Here is a 19174-nt window from a genome sequence, read left to right as displayed (position 1 = left end):
CATGCCATCACAACCCTCATTTTTACTATCAAAAACATAAATGGAATTGAATCCAATAACATTTGACCACTGAATAACCTGGAGAATCACAGAGCATGTCCTGGCTTAGCCATGTGTTGCCAGAGGAAAATAACCTGTTCCTTTATACGTGCCTGTATGACAGAGGAAATAATCCCATCACAGGCACTAACAATTCCCTTGTAGCAAAAATAATCATGCAAAAGTCTTCTGAGATACTTCATAGGCACTTCTGTAAAATTTACTCTGGAATGTACATAGTAACAGTCAGTACTGACTGGACCACTATTCCACAGTTATTTTTATGTATTTTAACAGATCAGAAAGATATCTGAACAAAGTGAAAAATCTCAGGTCAGGCCAATTCTAGGGTTACTAGCTGAATGTGTGTAAATGCTCTTTCATCAGCCATAAGAAATCCTGAGTATTCTGCTCCACACTGAACTCAAACATCTTTCATTCCTGCTGCTTGGTCTTTGCATCTTTCCTGAGCTCAGCAGCACAGCACTCAGTTGCTTCAAGGCAAAAAGTTACTCGAGAATTAAAAAACCTGCTAAAAAATCAGCACAACTTTGATACCAGCACATTCTATTCATGTGAAATCCAACATGGAATGAAAATACTGTTCAAGGTCACATTGAATATACTCACAAACTGTTGGAGAGGTTTTGCATTGTTTTATATAGCAAAATTGCAATTTCTCTATATTACATGTCTCTTGAAACTAAACAGCTTGAAATATCAAATCACAGAATGATTTTGAACTGTTTTCCCCAGGGTTGTCTACTCTCTGCAGAGAGACAGAGCAAGCATTCAAACTGTGGGAGGTGCAATAGAGAAGAAAAAACTGAGATATTATTACACCACGTTAGGATCAAACTATCATTTTGCAATTATTATGTGAATTGTAATTGCAAGCAAGATACTTACTGTCATTGCTTCAAACACAACACAAAAAACTGCTTCTGATTTAATGATTCTTGTCTTAAAGAAAAGCATTGTGAGCGCAGTTATATTTGAGCTGGCAGCAGATAGGAAGGTAGAACACGGTGGGAAAAGCATTCTGGGCACAGCATTACCCACATAGGCTTGCAGACTTTACTGCAGTGGAAGGACATGGCGGTGACTCCAATTTAGGGATCCTCACAGTCACACTGCCTGACTGTGCACCTCTGTAGTCTAATGTACTTTTAATTTGCTGAGTGGGATGAAAATACCTCCTGAAAACCAATCATACTTCCAAATGTTTACTGAATATATGCTAGAAGATGGGAGAAAATGCTAATTTTACCAGAATAAAATACTGGAAAAAAGTAAATCAAAGATAAACTAAGAGTTCAAAGATAAAATGAACAAAAGGTGCTATTCATGATCAAATTTATTCTAAAACAAGATTATTGGAATATTACAAGTCCTATATTTGTATAGCAAAATCATGTTTACTTTCCCAACTTGTGTCTACGAAATGCAGACAAATATGTACGCATGTATTTTATTCTGGTTTTCTTCAGAGACTCGCCACAGACTGTGCACTGCCTTGGCCATCAATTCTACCTTGCTTTTCAACTTAAGAATGAAAAGTGCTTCCTTGTGAAAGACAGAAAATACTGGGAACAACATAAGCATAAATTACAAGTAGACTGAGAAGCGCTGCATATAAAGCTGGACACATTGGTTTCCCCACAGCTATTTCCCAAACCAAACAAAGCCAAGCTCAGATTTGCCCCGTGGCTATTGAGCACAGCTGGAAGTAAGCATTATATGACATGTTGGATAAGAAGAGGCTGATTACTCTGGCATGCCAATACATGGCACAAGAAGGGAGAGAAAACTGAGTTCAACATTACAGACCCTGCATTTTACTGTCTGCACACTTGAAGGTGTCAGAGACAAAAACAAGCTGACTAACAACAACAAAAATGCAAAATCACCGCTTCATGTGAGAGCTTCGACCTTCCCCAAACTCATTTTTCATAGCAATTACCCTGCAGCCCATAAGACACTATTCCAGAATCTGGATCTAAGCAAAACCATCTAAAGAATGTCAGAACACCACAGGAAGGCAGTTCTTCGTAACTCAGACAGTTCTACATGCAGCACTGCCTTACGAGATTACCAAAATAAGCATGTCAAAAAGCTTAGCTGAAAGAATCATAAATGCTTTCAACTACAGAAGAGCATGATCTAAAGTCAAACATCACTACACTGTGAATGCTCCCGTGTTTCTAAGAGCTGTTAAGCTAGATTCAAACTTTGCAGCCTTCGCTTTTATATTTCCAGGTAGATCATTCTAATTTATTATCCACCTGACCAGCAGCTGACAACAGGCCTGGTCAAATCTCACTGATGCTCACTTGAAAAAATTCATATTGATTTTAAGGAACTTTGAACCAGAATCTGATGTGCAACTCAAATATTTGCATGACGATTGCAATCTACCTTTTTTTTCCAGGATAATTTCATTATACATTTTTATGATACATTGACCAAATGTGACATCAAAGCAGCATGTTTTTTTTCCTTCTCTTCACCACCTCTTTGATCTAGGTTTTCTTTTGTACAGCAAGTATCTGAGAAAACAAATGCTGAGTCAATACTTTTGAGATTAGATTAATATGTAATATAGCTAATGAAATTTGTGGTTAAGATGAAGTTTTGTTTTGCTGGATTTTGTTTTTGGCAGCTTGAACTGCCTAAAATCCTAATTCAATTGCAATCTACTCGCAGAGCACAGCTGTTTTGCTTGGCTAAACTTTTCTCTCTGCTTAATAAGATACTTTTTTATTTAACTTTCAGTTCTGCCTAGGAGCCCCAGTGGGTTTTTCAAAACAGAAGATTATTATTAGAAATTAATTAAGTATTCTTTTCAATTCTGTCTCCTGAGAGTAACTAGCATTGCTACTCATTTTCTCAGCATTAAGACATTACTGATTGTCATTCATTGGCTGACAGAGAGGATGTCACAGCTGGAAGATGCATAACTCCGCAAATGTAGAAGATTATAAGGACATCTCATACAAAATATAATAAATCAGTACATATAATAAACACATAATTCCAAATTTAACACAGGCATATGAAGATTGTACTACTAGAATAAAAATGTACGCATACTCCAGAAACTAAAAAAAAATCTTACTGCAATCACAAGACCCTTGTGGATTATATTTAGTCTACATTTCAGTGTATTGCAGACCCTGACTAAACACTTCTAAGAACATCAAGTGCAATTAAAGAGGAGGCAGTTGATTTGCTGTTGTTTTTGACACAACACTTCATGCTTGAGATGGCAGCTGGTCATTTTAATTTTCACTAAACTCAAGGGTATGACTATATGTTGGCAGACTAACTGGAAAGGGATGGGGAAAAATGAATTGTCATCAAGAGTCCAAAGAAAAACAATCACTTGCTCTAATAATAATATGGAATTCAACTTACTTTTTTGGTCTGTAGTCAGGGATGGACCTGTCGAGAGATATCCTGTCACTGAGTTGGGCATTGTAACCATATTCTTCATATTTAGTCTCCGATTCATGGCTATCATCTCTTAGGGTAGCAGCCATTCCCCCTGGCCCAAGCCTCCTGGACCTTCAACTAATCCCATAGGCTTTGCAAGGCCTAAATAGAAGTTAAAAAAAAAAAAAAAGACAAACAATTAACCAAGAACATACATCTAACCTCTTCTGTTCCCACAGAAGTTTTTAGAGAACAAGATCTGAACTCCCATAAAACCCAAAATCTCTAAATGCTTCTTGGCTCTGTGGAAATTTTCCTCAGCTTTTCAAACCAGAGTCCATCTCAACACGCCTTGCATTATTACTGCATAATTGCTAATGAGCAAACTATAAAGAACTAATTATCAGCTTTCAGTTTCCTCTTTTTCACAGATAATTCCCTGGAAACAGAAATCTTGTTTCCAAACATCTCAAAATGCCTAATTATCCTTGATTTCATCTCACTAAATCTACACTGGAAATCCACAAAATCAGAACTCAGAGTAAGAGGTCACATACTCAGAAGAGTTGGAAAAGGAATATGGGGTGAAAAAACAAATCATTCACATGTGAAATGAGGCCAGACCTCTTCCCAGTGTACTCTGATACAGCTCCACTCATTTTAAGGAGATACAGTGAACTTCTACCACATGCAGATCTGGAAGTTTACAAGTTTACCTCCACATTAACGTCAGTTCTGGAATACCTGCTGGAGCTGGGGTATGCGTGCTCTGGCTCTGAGAGCATCTGCAGATCTTGAGTGGTTCAAGTTAGTTTTCCATGCTGGGAATATGACTGTGTGACTGGTGAGCAGCTGCAGCTTGGTGGGAAATATGGGGTAAACATAACCTCACCATGTGAGGCAATAGATGGATCATTTGGACTCAGTTGCATGCCTTGTCCAGCCTCCTCCCACAAAGATGTGCAAAAACTACTGGGGACCTGAAAACTCTCACCCACTAATTCCTTTGGATTTCCTCCGCCCTTCAAAACTATGTCAAATGGACCATGTATATTGTGTAAAAATATTCAGCTCTACAAAGCTTCTAGGGTCAGAAAGTTTGGACACACTTGACTAAAATGATTAACCCTGCACTGCTTAGTGCTAAGGCATTAGCCAGCCAACAATCCATTTGTTAGATTTCATACGCTAATACATTACTGCTTAGCTCAAAAAATACATTTCAAACAAAATGAAACAGACATTAAAAAAATACCCATACAATCACATCACCAAGAACCTCTTCCATGGCAACAGTTATTTAATTAGGCGTTGAATTCTGATAAATAAGCTCCTCAAATATCCCATATTTCATGTCAAAGCTTTCCTTCCCAAAAGGCTGACTATCAACAAGTTATCATAAGCTAAAAAGTTATTTATAATAGTCTTGGGGATACCATACAGAATTGTGTAAGTAACCTCCAAATTGTTTACAGTGCAGAGCAAAACAGAGTTTGACCTGCTCAACATATTTCAAATTAAGAATTTTTCAAGATGAATATGTCAGTATTTCAAATAAACAACTAAAGAGAAATAGAGAAGAAAACTGTCAACGCTTGCTAGTAACAGACAGACACGATAGTACAAAGCCAGGACTGGCTCCTCCAAGTCAAGTAAGGTCTGTTACAATTTAGCCCTCGTATGGGAATTTCTCCTTTATCTCATTGCTAAGACTGCTCTCATTTGCTAAAGCTCTGTCATCATCTCTGCTTAATTACAGAAGGACAGAATGGAGAAGCAGAGGCTCATTAGTGGTTTCAGCGGATAAAGTTAATATTTTCTACTATAGATGCTTGAGATAAAATCTCCTGCTAAGGTTAAGTGCAACAGTACAAACAGTCTGCCTGAACATGAACTACCAGCTGAACGTCGCACATTCCCTTCTAAAATACACACATCATGCTGCAATCAGTGGTCCCAGGTCAGGACATGGTCCTCATATTTATGTTTTTGATGTCTTCTTCATGTTCCTCATTGTAATATGCTGAAAGGATCAACACTCTCAGCAGGACAAGGAGGACAGAAGAAGGAAAAAAAAATGAAGCCCTACAGAAAAATATCCTTGGCATGGTCAAGCTTTTGAAAAATTCAGAGAGCTCTAAACATTCAAACCCAATGAATTATTGAAAAGAAAGGAAAACAAGAAGCTGATGTAGCCCATGGTCTCATTACAGGTGTGTGTGGGAGGTGTGCTCTGGGTCTCACCAGAGAGCGAGATCAAACAGAGGTATGAGAGGAACCCCACAGGCCAGACAGGCAGGAGGGGAAAGTGGAAAGATGAAGCTTCATAGCAGCATCTTTTGATAGAGTTTCATATCGCTGGGATGCAGAGAGAGAAGACCAAAGAACCACGCTACTGGGATTGAGATACTGATGTTTAGTCAACAACAAACTTCTTCAAAGCTGTCAGTGAAACAAAACGCCGGTGAAAATGAAAGGTATGCTCAAGGCAATGGAACATCTAATCAGCATACATCTCTTTTCTTAGTCACAGTCCCAACACGGGGATTTTGGGCAACCTTCGATGACTCATCTCCCAACATTCAATAATGCAAAACAGGCCAGCTATGCTGTCTTCCTTTCTCAAACACATTTTTCTCCAGTAAGGGATGAGCTAACCCAAAAGACAAGTAGGAAACTGTTCAAAACCTGTCTCAAAATGTACAAGAATGCAAGAAAAATCAGTTCATATGGAATAAGTTGAGTCAGCAGGATGGCATGGTGCCTATTGCAGCTCATGATCCTTCTGGCAAAATAAATAAATAAATAAAATAAAAATCACAAGGAATTAGTAATGCAAGCCACTTTGTGGACTGAACATCAAAAAAAAAAAAGTAAGCTAACAGTTTCTGTAAGATAATTATAATTATTTTAGACTTCCATTCAGTTTTCATTTATGCCTCTGTGCTACACTCGGATTGATGGAAATGTTCTGTAGTTATTTGGAAAGTCTTTGCATACTTGGCTTAGCGACGCTCCTCCGTGCAAAAGCAGCAGGGACAAGAGCTTTTATTGTGATCTTAGTTTGGCCACATGAATCACCGCCCAGCTGTAAACGTGATTTCTCCTTTCTCATGTAAGCGGAAAAACAGCACCAAAACAGTACCAAACCTTTGTCAAGAGGTTTGAGTCTGAGTCTGGCTCATGAGACAAAGATTGCCGTTGACTTACATTGGCAACAGTTCAGTCTTAGATACAAATCCAAATCGTAGCCCTGTGTTGAGTTACTGCTTATTAGGAATCACAGATGAGCATACTGAATCTGAGCAGGACTTATGACTCCGGCTGCAATCTTCTGGTGAAGCCCTGACTGGTTCTGTTTCAACTATTACAAATATTATGGCGTCTACATTTATATTAGTGATCAGTCTGCAGCTAGTAATACATTTCTGCTCTTCTGAAGGGAGAGAGAGAAACTAGCACAAGGGAGGCTTACAATTAGGGACTGGTATAATCACGTCTCCAATTGGGTCATGCAAAGGGAGAAAGCTGTAAGCAAAAAAAAAAAAAAAGGCATATTGTGAAATTTGGGGGTATTTAAGGCTTGTGTCTGTTCTAATGAAACAATTTTCTGCCAGAAAAGCAGAGAAACGGACAGACATGATTTGAGTTGAAACAAGACTAAAATTCTTCAAGAACTGCGTTACAGTTACTGATTTTACATTACAGAATTCCTTTGATGTTACTACAAGAAGCACATTCTGGCACTAAATATTTCTGAAAACATTTTATGGAGCTTCATTATGTTTCTTCCTTTTAGGATGAGAAGACATAGGGCACTTTGACCAGATTTGCTATTTAACATCTGTTGCTTTAAAAGAGAAGGGTCTAAGATTGTAATCTCTAGCCTGACAAGTAGTCCTCACTCAAGTCATTACAGAAATTACGTATTTGAGACTCTAAATCTCTTCTCCCCCAAAAGAAAAAACCTAATCTGCAGCCTAATCTTCCTGCATTGCACAGTCTCAGACTTAAAACACTAATAGCAATTAGTGATGCCGCATGCCTCTGTTTTACTTGTCAAACATATGGCATCTTAAAGAGGGCTCTGTTTCCAACGAAAAGTCAGCAGTTTCCCCCCCAAAACCACAAAGAGGCCTTATTAAAAGCGAGTCAAATTAGGCACTTCAGAAGTTAAAGAACCCAGAAAACCAGACACTTCATTAAGCCTACGTCCTTGAAAGACTGCAATGTGGAAATTTATTTGCTGATCGCTTAGAATCATCTGGGCTGGGTTCTGATGTTACATCAAAGCAAATTGAAGATGACTTCATTAAAGTTAACTGACCTGCTTTGATGAAAGGGACTCCAAGATGTGGTGTGCTCATTTGACTTCAAGCAATGATTTAATTCCAGCAGTTAAAAACTTTATTCTTTATACTACAAGTTCTTGCAGTTTACAGAACAAAACACTTGCATCTTTAAGGCACAAGAAAGAAGAGAATGAAACTTTCAACGGAGAGCAGTTTGCTTTCAATTTTTCGTATGAGAATTAGACAGCCTTCCAAACCATGCATGATGACGACTACCTCACGTACTTTGCTCCCAATCCTTATATTTTAGTTCTTCATGATGCTAATCTGATCTAATTCCAGGAAAATGTCATCATTTATCTGACATCTATCTGGCTTGCTCTCAGAATACATCATTGTGAGGGTTTTTTCACCATTAATTACCCAAATTTTAGCCTAAACTAACCTGCAATTCCTATGGCAATGCAGTAACACTGAATAATCTATAGCATCAACTAAATAAATAATATCACCTTGCTTCATTCTGCAGGAAAAGCACTAAATTGACTCCAGAAATTATGAGGAACAATGAATACAGTATAATTTATAAATATATGTGTGTGCATACATATATACGTGTGTGGGTGTGTGTGTGCTAAAAGCAGCGATTGCAGGCAATGTTTTTAAATGCTTGGGATGGTTAGAGAGACACAGTATGACTTACACACAGTAACATCTGCATAGTATTCTTCATCTCAGAGAATTACCTGTTTCTTTGGCAAATATCTCCTCAATAGAGAGCTTTAACCTACAACCACCCAAGCCAAGACTGTAACTCCCTCAGCAGCAGCCATCTGCATTGGTCAACCCCAGAAGAAGCCCCACAGCATGGGACCATTGAGCAGAACCATCTCCTCAGAGACTTACCAGCAGGCAGAATGTAAAACCCTGCAGGGTGTGGAGGGACAGAAAACCACAACAGTGCTCCCATAGGAAGTGGAGGTGGGTTCCCAAGGACAGGGATTCAAATGAAGTTCTTTGTGCCCTGCCCAATGAAAAGCCAGGCTTCAGGGGCTGCCCATGGGAGAATTCATTCCCAAGGGTCTCGCCTACAGGAACAGCAGGGAAATGGGTGCATTTCTGAAAATACAGCTGCTGGGCAGTGAGACAATTGCTATTGATTTTATATGCTGTGCGTTCAGGTCCTACAATGATGGAGAGCAGTGCAGAACCTAAAAAAGACAGATGGAAAAACGTCTCTGGTTCGATCTGCAGCATATATCTGGGTTCTTACCCAGGCAGATCAGACAGCAAATCTTCTCCATTTTTCCCTTCTTTTTAACCTTGCTGCAGACTTCCAGATCCTCCTTCTATGACTTTTCTCCCTGTGGCTGTAACCAGGACCCATTCTCCCACAGCTTGTGAAGCTGCTGTGGGCAGGGAAGGCAGTGATGCTGTTCATGTCACCCTGAGGCTCTTGCCATAGCAAAGGGTTGACAGAAATCCCACTGCATCTGACTCAGCTCTGAATCGGTGATGGGCAGAGGTGGAACAACAGTGGCAGTGCCCCATGAGCTGCCATTTTTAAAGATTTCTTTTCTTTAAATTTTTAGACTAAAAAGATCTACAGCTGGTACACCGGGATCAGTCATACCCTGTTCAGTGCCACAGATGACAATGAGGTCACAAACAATTAGTGTCTGTCACTCATTTCAAGTTTATTTTTCTCATTGCAAAGATTTCTGAATATGACAGAAATTGCTAGGAGAATAGAATGCAGAATGAGTCAGTCTTAGTTTCTTAAACAGATTAATTACTCTGCAGGATGCATAATTTCCTAGGAAAAAAAGAGGCCTTCTATTTCTCACCATAAATTCTGTCACAATGGAAAAATTACTGACGAGATTTAAGTGAGAAACTATGGCAAAAGATCAACTACATCTGTAATTATTATAGTGTTGTGTTTTTTTTTTTTAATATATATGCAGCAAAACTACAGATAGCTATAAAATCAGGTTCAGCCAAGGTTCTTAGACATAATTAACCTTTCATCAATTCAAAATAAAGGTAAGCAATTGAGGGTAATTATATGCCCACATTCACAGTAGCACAGATCTGCTCATGGCTTTTCCCTGGCCTTCCTGTCACTTCTGGCAGCCCTGATTTTGCTCCCACATTTCATCCCTCCTCCAGCCAAAACCTGGGCAGGTGGTTTCAGGGCTGCTGAGCCCAATCCCAAGGGCAGCTCCACCACCAGGGCCAGCAGATTTGGGGAGTGCTGACAACTGCTGCCCCGTCAGTCTAAGATTGAGAAGGATTCCAAAGGAGATCTGTGAGCTTTACCTACCCTTTATTTAGACCATCTGCACTCTAGAATAGCTCTGGAAATGAACGTTGGTTTCCAGCACCTTAAAAGGAAGGAATAAAACACTTCCTTATAAAACAGTTGGCATAGTCACCCTGTTTTACCTGCAACTCCTGGAACACTTCTCTTTTAAAGAGGAAACAAAAAACTCAGCGTAACAGCTGCATCCTTTCTTTTCCAACTCTGAATACTGACTTGAAAATATGCTTGTGTACCCTGCAATGCCACAAAAAAATCTTTAGATCCTTGTTTAACAAAGATTTCAGGGACAACAGCAACTTGACAGAGACTGACAAAGCTGACTTTTTGAATGAAAAGAAAAAGGTTCATAGAGGTTCAGTAACACAGTTATACAAGCCCCAGATTACTGCATTTTTAAAATCTAGTCTGATGCAAAACCACAGTACCAGACAGAAATGTTAACCCCTCCTTCTGGAGGCAGGTACCAAATCAGTTGCATCTAATGAATCAGCCCAAATGTTTCTATCTTTAATTACTACCGGATTGTGCAGACTTTGTGATCTCGTACTGTTGCAACTAGAAACTTCAGATGAAAGTTACAGCCTCACTGACTGGTGTAACTGTAGGCAATGAGATTAAAAATTTCTTCTTCCTTCAGGAATTAACTGCTCAGGTCAGAATGAAGCAGATGAATGAGCGAAGCAGTTGGCTGGAGGAGGAGGAAGAAAGAGCAATGTGAAGGAGCCGCTCAACACTAAGCAAAAAGTCTCAGCTCACCAGTCTTGATCCTTATAGCTCCATTTTGGTGATCCCTAAAAATAATCACGAGGAAAATAGTCTCCAAAATGCCATGTTTAAATCAGAGAATGGCTCAATAGCATAAGCAATGCCTTGCCCCTCATATACAGATCAGGGATGCTCTGATCAGATGCTCAGTTGAGGTCAGAAGATGCTACCAATATGGACTCTCATTAAGCTATCACACTTAGAATGGTATTTTCTCCTTTCCGTCCTATGACATCACCCTAACTCTGCCAAATTGCTGAACAAGTTTTAGAGTCTGCACTTTCCTTTCTTTCTCTCATGCTGTATGTTTCATTTCTGGCAAAGGATCTCATGCCATAATTTGCCAAGAACAGATTTACCCTATGGAATATCCAAAAATTAGTTTGTTCCAGACAAAGAAGTTGGCACATTCAATAGCAGCTTAGTGAATCAAAATTAAATGTGGAAAAGTAAGCTACTTTGTATTTGCAAGCACCATGATCAAAAATATACAAAAGAAGGGCTTCTTTGAAACTACTTCACTACTATTTCAGTCAGCTTTGCAAACAGTAGCATGCAGCAGGAAGAGTCATTGCAGTCTGCCTCAATGATTCAATCTAAACGTTAAACAGAGTCTGGTTCTTAATTTCTGCATATCCCAACTTGCCATATCCCAAATCAGTTTCTTTTGACATCACCTTGCAAAAAGTCTAGTTAATATATAAGTCTTGCTGCCCAGAGAACTGATGTAAATTTTGTCCATATCAAAGGTACTTATTTCCTAGGCTAGGATGAATGATGTTTGTGAATGAGATTTAGTTTTACGTACAGAAACAGTCAACAAACTGCACTCCACAGAGACAGAAGTTCCAACTCCCTATGAAGAGAAAAGAACAAAACCCCATCCAATTTAAATGACTACAGCACTTCCATTTATCTGAAATCCAAAATACAGTCTCATTTTTTATAGTTGTAATCAAGTTTGCTGCTTCCTCGCTTGAAAGATTTATGTCCCCTGGTTATCTAGTATCAGCATCAAGTATCTCTGAAGATATACCATGGAGAAGACAAACAGTACCTTGTGACTAACAGTTTGAAAGGAAAAAGTGCAATAACTCCTTGCAAAGCTGAAACACTTAACAACTTTTTGGTCCTAGAAACTACAGGGCGGCAGTGTACCTTGACCTCTTGTTTCCAGACCTTTCTTGTCTGTTCAATTGGAAGCCAAAAATAGTGTTTCTCAGCCTTCATCCACAGATGACTGACAATCCTGTAAGACTTTTTTTTGTGAGAAGATTGCTGGACGGAGGCGAAGGGATGAAGTGATTTGGCAGCTCTACCCTGCAGGAAGGATATTCCTTTTCTGCCCACTGGAAGTAATTAGAGTACAGAATCAGGAGCCTTGGAAGTGATGTAATTAGGACAAATATCCAAACCATGATGCGCTTTGCCCACTGTTTTTTGGTTGTTTTTTTGCCTTCCCAAAAATCAAGACACATCCTGGTTTCAGAAAGTGCTCTGAGGTGCAGCCTGTAAGTATCTGCCAAGTGTCTGAAGTACATTAGATGGAGAAAGCCATAAGGATTTTGCCAGGCCAAAAACCAGGGCTGTTATGAGCACATGGGCTGGAAGCAGGCTCTGACAGTCCATGCTATTCACTCTTCCCCTAACACATTGATACATTAATCCTTAAACTCTTTACAGTAAGTCTTAACAGAACAGGATTTGGCCAGAACAGCTTTTTTCCTTAGCGTTTTCATATGACGTAGATCTAGGTTTAGAGCACCACTGCAGCAGGCACTATATGAGCCCAGAGAAACTGTTCCTATCCCAAAGAGCTCATTATAAATACTGAAGACAAGAAGGTCTTGTCCCCTCTATACAGATGGCACCCTGGAGATGAAAAGGACAGGGTTCCTACAGCAAAGTAACATAGGGATAGACTATATATTTTTTTCTTAAAAACAAACAAGCAAACAAACAAATTCCACTCGTTATCAAGACGGTTCTGAAATGATTGATTCCTTTTGTGGAAAAGCTCGTGGAAAAGCTCATGGAAAAAAGCTCCCTACTGATTCAGGTTATTTTCAGAAGATGAAAGATGGCAGTTCTGCTAAACGTAAGTCAGGTTTCCTGCTGAGAAGGCTGAGCACAACTCTTTCTGTGTCTGCAGGGAAAAGGAGTCCTTGGAGACCTCTGGCAAAGCCACTCCATGATAAATACAGTATTCCTAGTGCATGACTTAGGACTTTCAAGAAGAGAGGAATACTTGAGAAAATACGAAAAATGTGTAGCCAAATGTAGTAGGAAAAATTACATTAGTCATCTTGTCATAATGCAGGGAACAACCAAGACCATGAGTGCAAAAGGACTGCATGTAGGGAAAAAGGGCAATACACGTCTTTACAAAGCCTTTGTTCCCTAACATACTATGTGGATGTGCTCCATACATGCCTCTGCTGGCTTCACCAGCTCCCTCACAAACCTCATTTTGTCTTTTATTGGCTTTGCAAGCAACAGAGCCATAGTGTCAGCTACTCCCTTTCTGGACACAAATTCATTAATGCTTTTTAATTGGAAGAAATACTGTATTTTTATGTACAGATATCTAATATCAAAAGTAATTGCTTTTATAGAATACTCATTTGAAGCTGGTTTCCCCTTGAGAGGAGAAAATGTATTCTAATTACAACAGATAATTCAGGAGAAGATAAACAGATTGATGACTGGAAGGACCACGAAATGGGAGCCACACAGACCTTTGGAGATGAAGATAAAAGCCCATTGGTGAAGGAGGATGCTGATCTCAGGCTGACAGACAGTGAGAGAGATGCCAGTTTTGTTAGAGCCTTCACATAAGAAAAATCAATTTCCTAAGAGTAGGAATTCTTAAACAGGGGAAAGCTAAGCAATATATTCCCAAACTTAAATTCTGAGTAACAACGACCAAAAAAAAAAAAAAAAAAAAGACCATACCCAATACACACAACTCTAAATTCCATGAGGAATTTTTTTTTCCTACATTTTAATTTTAGTGTTCAAAAACACCATTCACAGAGAAAGATCAGTTTGGTTTTTTAAATAAACAGATGCCAAGATTCTTCTAGAAGTTTTAAAATCCCAGTTGATTTGTGGCTTGCTGTTAAAATATAGAAAATGGATTTTTCTCTTCAGGGCTTTGGAGGAGAGCCAGAAAAGTTCTCCTCTGGCGATGGCATAAATCTGGAGTTAGAGAAGCAGGGGCTGCAGCACTGGGGTAGCAGCCCAGCAGCCCATTGATATTAAAAGTAAACAAAATCTGAGTGTCATTGGTTTGGTATCTGGCCTCTGGCAATAGTCAATACCTGAGGCTTCAGAGGAATCAAAACACAAATCATAAAGCACTTGGCCAATTAAACTGCACAGTCCATAGAAGCAGAGTTCCCTTCTGAACCCCACAGGCATGTAACTAAAGCCCCGAAGCATAATATTAGATTACCCACATTATCTTAACACAGGGGTTAAAACTAGTCAGCTCCCTGTAAAATCCCAGCCATTAACATCAGATTCAATGGCATTCTGCAGCAATTCTCCAGCAATATCACCGTCAGAGTGCCACTGGTTCATGTGAAATGGATCATCTGTATCAATATGTAATTTTTTAATCATTATTTTTCTAGGGAAACAGTGAAATCTTCTGGGGAAAGTGCTTACTAACACAATAACAGAACCATCCTGGAGAAAGAGAAAGGAGGTTCCGCCTGAACATCCCAAGATGCATGAGTTAAAACTTTAGGACTGTTTAATTAGCTTCAGGAACAAGCTGCTCCTAAGCCAAGTTAACGAGCTTTCATTTCATAAATAAGCAACAGATCTTTTAAAAAATAAGGATTTTTCTTGCAGGAATCAGAGATAGGGAACGGAAGTGGCAGATCACTGCAGGAAGGGGATTCTGACCCAAGGTCCAATTGGGCTGGGGATGGAGCCCATGGCTTGGCTGCAGCAGTAAATCCCACAGGACTGGGATCCATAGGGTAGAAACTACCCATCATCACATGCAAGGAATCTTAAAAAACTTACCCATTTGACTTCAGATCCTACACAGGCTTATCCCACTCCAGACTCCATTGCACTGATATTAAAGTCTGATCTAACCAAAGGCTGCACAACATCTGATCCTGCCACATCTGTTTAATTAATTCCTGTCATCCCAGGATTTCACCCTTGGGACCCTGCTTTTTTTGCAGGGATTGTGCCCAAGACCAAGAGGGACACATAGAGAATTCTTAAGGCGGGAAAAGACCTCTAAGACCATCAAGTCCAACCACTGACCCACCCCACTCCTCTCCATACTTGAGGTGAGCTCCCAACAAGGGCCTGAGAAGTTCATCTCCGACAGTATTATTTGCAGACATTGTTCCCATTATTTGCAGACGTTCATATGCCTCCCTATCATTTACCTAAACAGCCTGCTATCGAATTAAACCACATGCACAGGCAGTTTTCTCATTAACAGAGCTGCATAGAGCATTTGCCATTTGCATGACTGAAAAGCTCCCTGTTGTTCAACCCATTTTATACAATGGAAGATAACAACATTAAATCCAAACATAGCAGCTGCTGGAATTCAAAATCACATTGCTCTTTAAACTAGGATGCTTTTTTTCTGTAACTGTAAAATCAGTCCCCAATTCCACCTATGGGGAGGCAGCTACATTAAAGAGATAACTCAGCAACCACAGACCTGCTGGCTACGTCCTCTGTTCTCCCTTTCACTCTCTAAGAGTCGTCATCTGGTGTCTGCTTTGATCACAACTGAATCAAGCAATCTAAAAAGCTCCCAAGCTTTTTGAGTAATGCTGGTTATCTATCATTCCTTCTTGGGAACAGATGGCAGAAGAATCATGCGGTTTGGTTGGAAGGGACCTTAACAACCATCCAGTTCCAATGTTTTGCCACGGACAGGGTTGCCACCCACTCAATTAGGCTGTCCAGGGCTCCATCTAACTTGGCCTTGAACACCTCCAGAGATCAGCTGCCACTGTGGACATGAGGACATTCTGAGTACTTCTGTTAGATCTCTTCATGGGCTCACTCTTGAAAACTGGTTAATTTGGACATTGGTTTTGACGGGAGACAAAGAGACCCTCTCTCTCTCCGTTTTCCTTTGATTGTGATATTGCTTTATAGGCCCTACACAAGTGATGTGCTTTTCTTTTGCACTGTTACATGGCAACATTGATGACTGGCTTCAGCACGCTCATTTTCCAGACAGGCTACTTATTTTACACCAATAGATATATTATCTACATATGCATATATATAATTTTTCTTAATCTATATTTGTTTGCCTCTTTTTCATACACATCTTTGCCACCTTTCATGGAGTTTAGCTTACAAATTTGGCTCGAGATAGTTTCTATTTCTGCTTTTTCTCCTCTTTCCTTCTTTCACATATATTTCCACATCTGATATCAGTGTACACTACGGCTGTACCTTGTTTCTCAAAGCCAGGCTGCAGTGCCTACTTCCATCATCTTAATACACATATGATTTAATTTTCTGTCAGAAGAAGAGATCAATCCAAAAACAAACACAGGGCATATTTGAAACAGCAAAACGACAGCCCAGAACCCAGCATCTACACCAAAATGCTTACAAATCAATAAGTTATGGCTACATTGGGTGAAGATTATACTTATGCAAAGGGTCCTCATTAGCAAGATAAATCAGCAAGCACATTAACAGCAGATATACCAGAGGATTTGTGACAACTAAAGGTCTGATTCTGACCTATTCATAGAGAAGTAGAAGGGGATCACAGAGCTGAAAGTCATACTCAGTTTTGAAGTGTCTTGCTATTGCATACTATTAATCAGGAATTTATCAGGGAAAAGTAAAAAGAATTAGGTACAGTATTCTCTGGAGAAAGTAACTCAAAGTAGGTGCTGGTTTTGCAAATGAACAGAGAAATGAGGATAAATAGCAATTGTCAATAAAGCTGAGGAAATGAAAGTGTAATGTTAGAACAAAATATTGGCACAATGTTTTATTTAAAAGCAATAATGAAAGCATTGAATACTTTGGGTTTTGCCCTTCCTGGTTTATTGTTGATATAAAGATAAATTGACTTCAATTTCCAGGAGTAGGAAAGTTACGGCCCTCTGTTACAGGCACTTTCAGAGACAGCACACTGCTGTAATACCTGATGCATTATTAAATAGATTGGCATCATTGCATGTTGGGATTTTTATGAATTGGCTGTGACCTATAGCTTGTCTAGGCACTGACAAACTTATTCCCAAGACGAAGGGGTTGGTTTTTTTTTTTGCAAAAGGTGCATCTGGTAAGCATAGGCTACTTTGATCTGCCTACAGAGCACATTTAAAGGAAGCATATACATATAGATTTGAAACCATGTAAGAAGACAATGGCTGAGTTTAACAAATTGGGGACCAGCCTTCTCCAATTTACCTCACTAATCCCACTGACTGCAGCAGTACTTATCCGGTTTACACTAAAGGAATATAAAAATAAATTTACATTTCAGAGTCTCAATTTTCCTCCAAGTTTTTCTTTCCTTTATTTTATACTGAAACTCCACAGAAGAATGAATTTTCCTCCCTCTGATGTGTCTCGGGTTTGTACTTCTGGCTATGAGATTATTATGAGATGTTAAATTACACAGCAAAAAGAGTGATAAGGAGAGTGATACAACTTACCTTTATACAGGAGAAGATCATTCAGAGAAGAGACAGGTATGAATCAGAGCAACATACCTGAATGTCACAAAATGGAGATCAGAGCTTATAGCCTGGACTCATCACTCCTCAAGGACACAAAAAGATGTGCTATCCAGTATTACACTTCAGGGCAAAGCCACATTTTCTAGAGGCAAAAAGAGCTTTCTAGCACCAAATGGTCCCAGCAAAAGCCAGTGCTGAGCCTGCTGGGCCATGAGAGTTATCTGATGAGATGAGCAGCAGGGCATGCTTTACTCTGCCTAGCAAAGAGCAGCATACCATCGTTTTCTCTGCTCCTTGCATAATTTAATTCTTCAGTTGCTACTGAAAGGCAGTGAGACAGGCTGGTGAGACTCAAGTCTGCCATTTTAGGATGATAAAAATAAAGGAGGTTGTCCTGCACTACTGATTTAGTCTCAGGGAAATTGCATGCTTCTATAGTTATTATCCTAAATAAGAAGGAAAACAGAAAAAATGCTTGCGTTAACGTATCTCCAGCCAATAGAGTAAAGACTGATTCCTTTGCAATCTACAGATTTGATTTTTATGTTTGTGTTAAATGGTAAAAATCCTGTTTGTCACTTACATGAATTTTAGGCTGGTTTGCTAAGGAAAAATGGTTTGTGGAGCTGTGCTGTCTGCATTTGTCTACCAGTCTGCTTCTCTCTCTCATTCTCTCCCCTCTCCTCTGCTTGTTAGATTTGGAGGTCTGCGCTTGGTTTCAGCCAAAGCTTGGCAGACATTCAGAGGTCTCCAAAACTCACATTTCTGCATGTGTCACAGAAAAGCCAGCATCTGGAAAGAAAGAAGCATTAAAATGCTCCTACTGAGAGAGGAGATTCAGGGAAAGCTAAAATCCAAGAAATCTCTCAGAGCTGTAGCAGACACCCTAAGAATTCACCTCTGGGTCACCAGACCACAAGAAGTGAGCTTTACTCATTTTGCTGCTCAAGGAATGAAGTGCCCATTTTGTGGGGTTAACTGTGGTAGTTACTGGATGTCGAGGTGTTGGTGCTGATCCTGTATTATCTGTCCTGTTCTTGGGTCTGAGTCTGACCTTGCCTCTGCAGTGCCATATCCCTCGAAGTTCTGGTTTGGAGCAGTTGCCAGTGATCCACGTTAGCCTCTCCTTAGGGCTTCAGCAGGGACTCACACACAGACCTGAATTCTAGTTCACTAATCCCATACTTCATGTTCCAGAAGCAACTTCAACAAGAATTGCACTAGTTTAATTCTTCCACAACCTGCACTGTGTCTCTACGACAACAGTACTTCTCTCCAGTTTCTTGTCTGCAGAATTAAATGCTGAGAGAAGCTTAAATGTCAATATAACACGTGCAGAAATGCCCTCTGCACTAATCAGCACCTTCTCTGAGGACTGCATCACCCCACCTGAGGCTACTGGCCTGCCCGGCTGTCCCAGCCTCAAAGTCAGGCCATGTCTTCGTTCTCTTGTGAACATTTCTCCTCCATTTCTGTGTATTTTCTCTTTCTCTACCCACTGTGCAAGGAAGACCAGAAATCTCACTTTGTGAACTTTTTGACATGTGACAGAAAGAGGGTGACAAAGAATTCGGCAGTTAGACAGGTTGAGTTCTGAATGAATCACAGAAGAA

At 39.7% G+C, this 19174-nt stretch overlaps 1 protein-coding gene across 8 annotated transcripts in view; it reads right to left on the bottom strand.

The window, feature by feature from the left end:
- GALNT9 (polypeptide N-acetylgalactosaminyltransferase 9) overlaps nt 1-19174 on the bottom strand; it is a 471542-nt gene that overhangs the window by 93835 nt on the left and 358533 nt on the right. For 6 of the 8 annotated variants that reach the window (XM_085238438.1, XM_085238439.1, XM_085238440.1 and 3 more), the window contains one exon: nt 3457-3636. The exons of 1 other annotated variant lie outside the window; for it this stretch is intronic. In XM_085238438.1, coding sequence (XP_085094564.1) covers nt 3457-3581 — 125 coding nt within the window. In that variant the 5' untranslated portion in view covers nt 3582-3636. Of the gene's footprint in view, nt 1-3456; nt 3637-19174 lie in introns of those variants that run through there. One more of the 8 variants, XM_085238433.1, reaches the window with a different exon arrangement.

Source organism: Meleagris gallopavo, chromosome 17 (assembly GCF_905368555.1).
Source record: "Meleagris gallopavo chromosome 17, MGAL_WU_HG_1.1, whole genome shotgun sequence".
In the NCBI taxonomy this organism is placed as follows: domain Eukaryota; kingdom Metazoa; phylum Chordata; class Aves; order Galliformes; family Phasianidae; genus Meleagris; species Meleagris gallopavo.
Note: the sequence above shows the minus strand (reverse complement) of the source record. Positions and strands in the feature narration are given on the sequence as shown.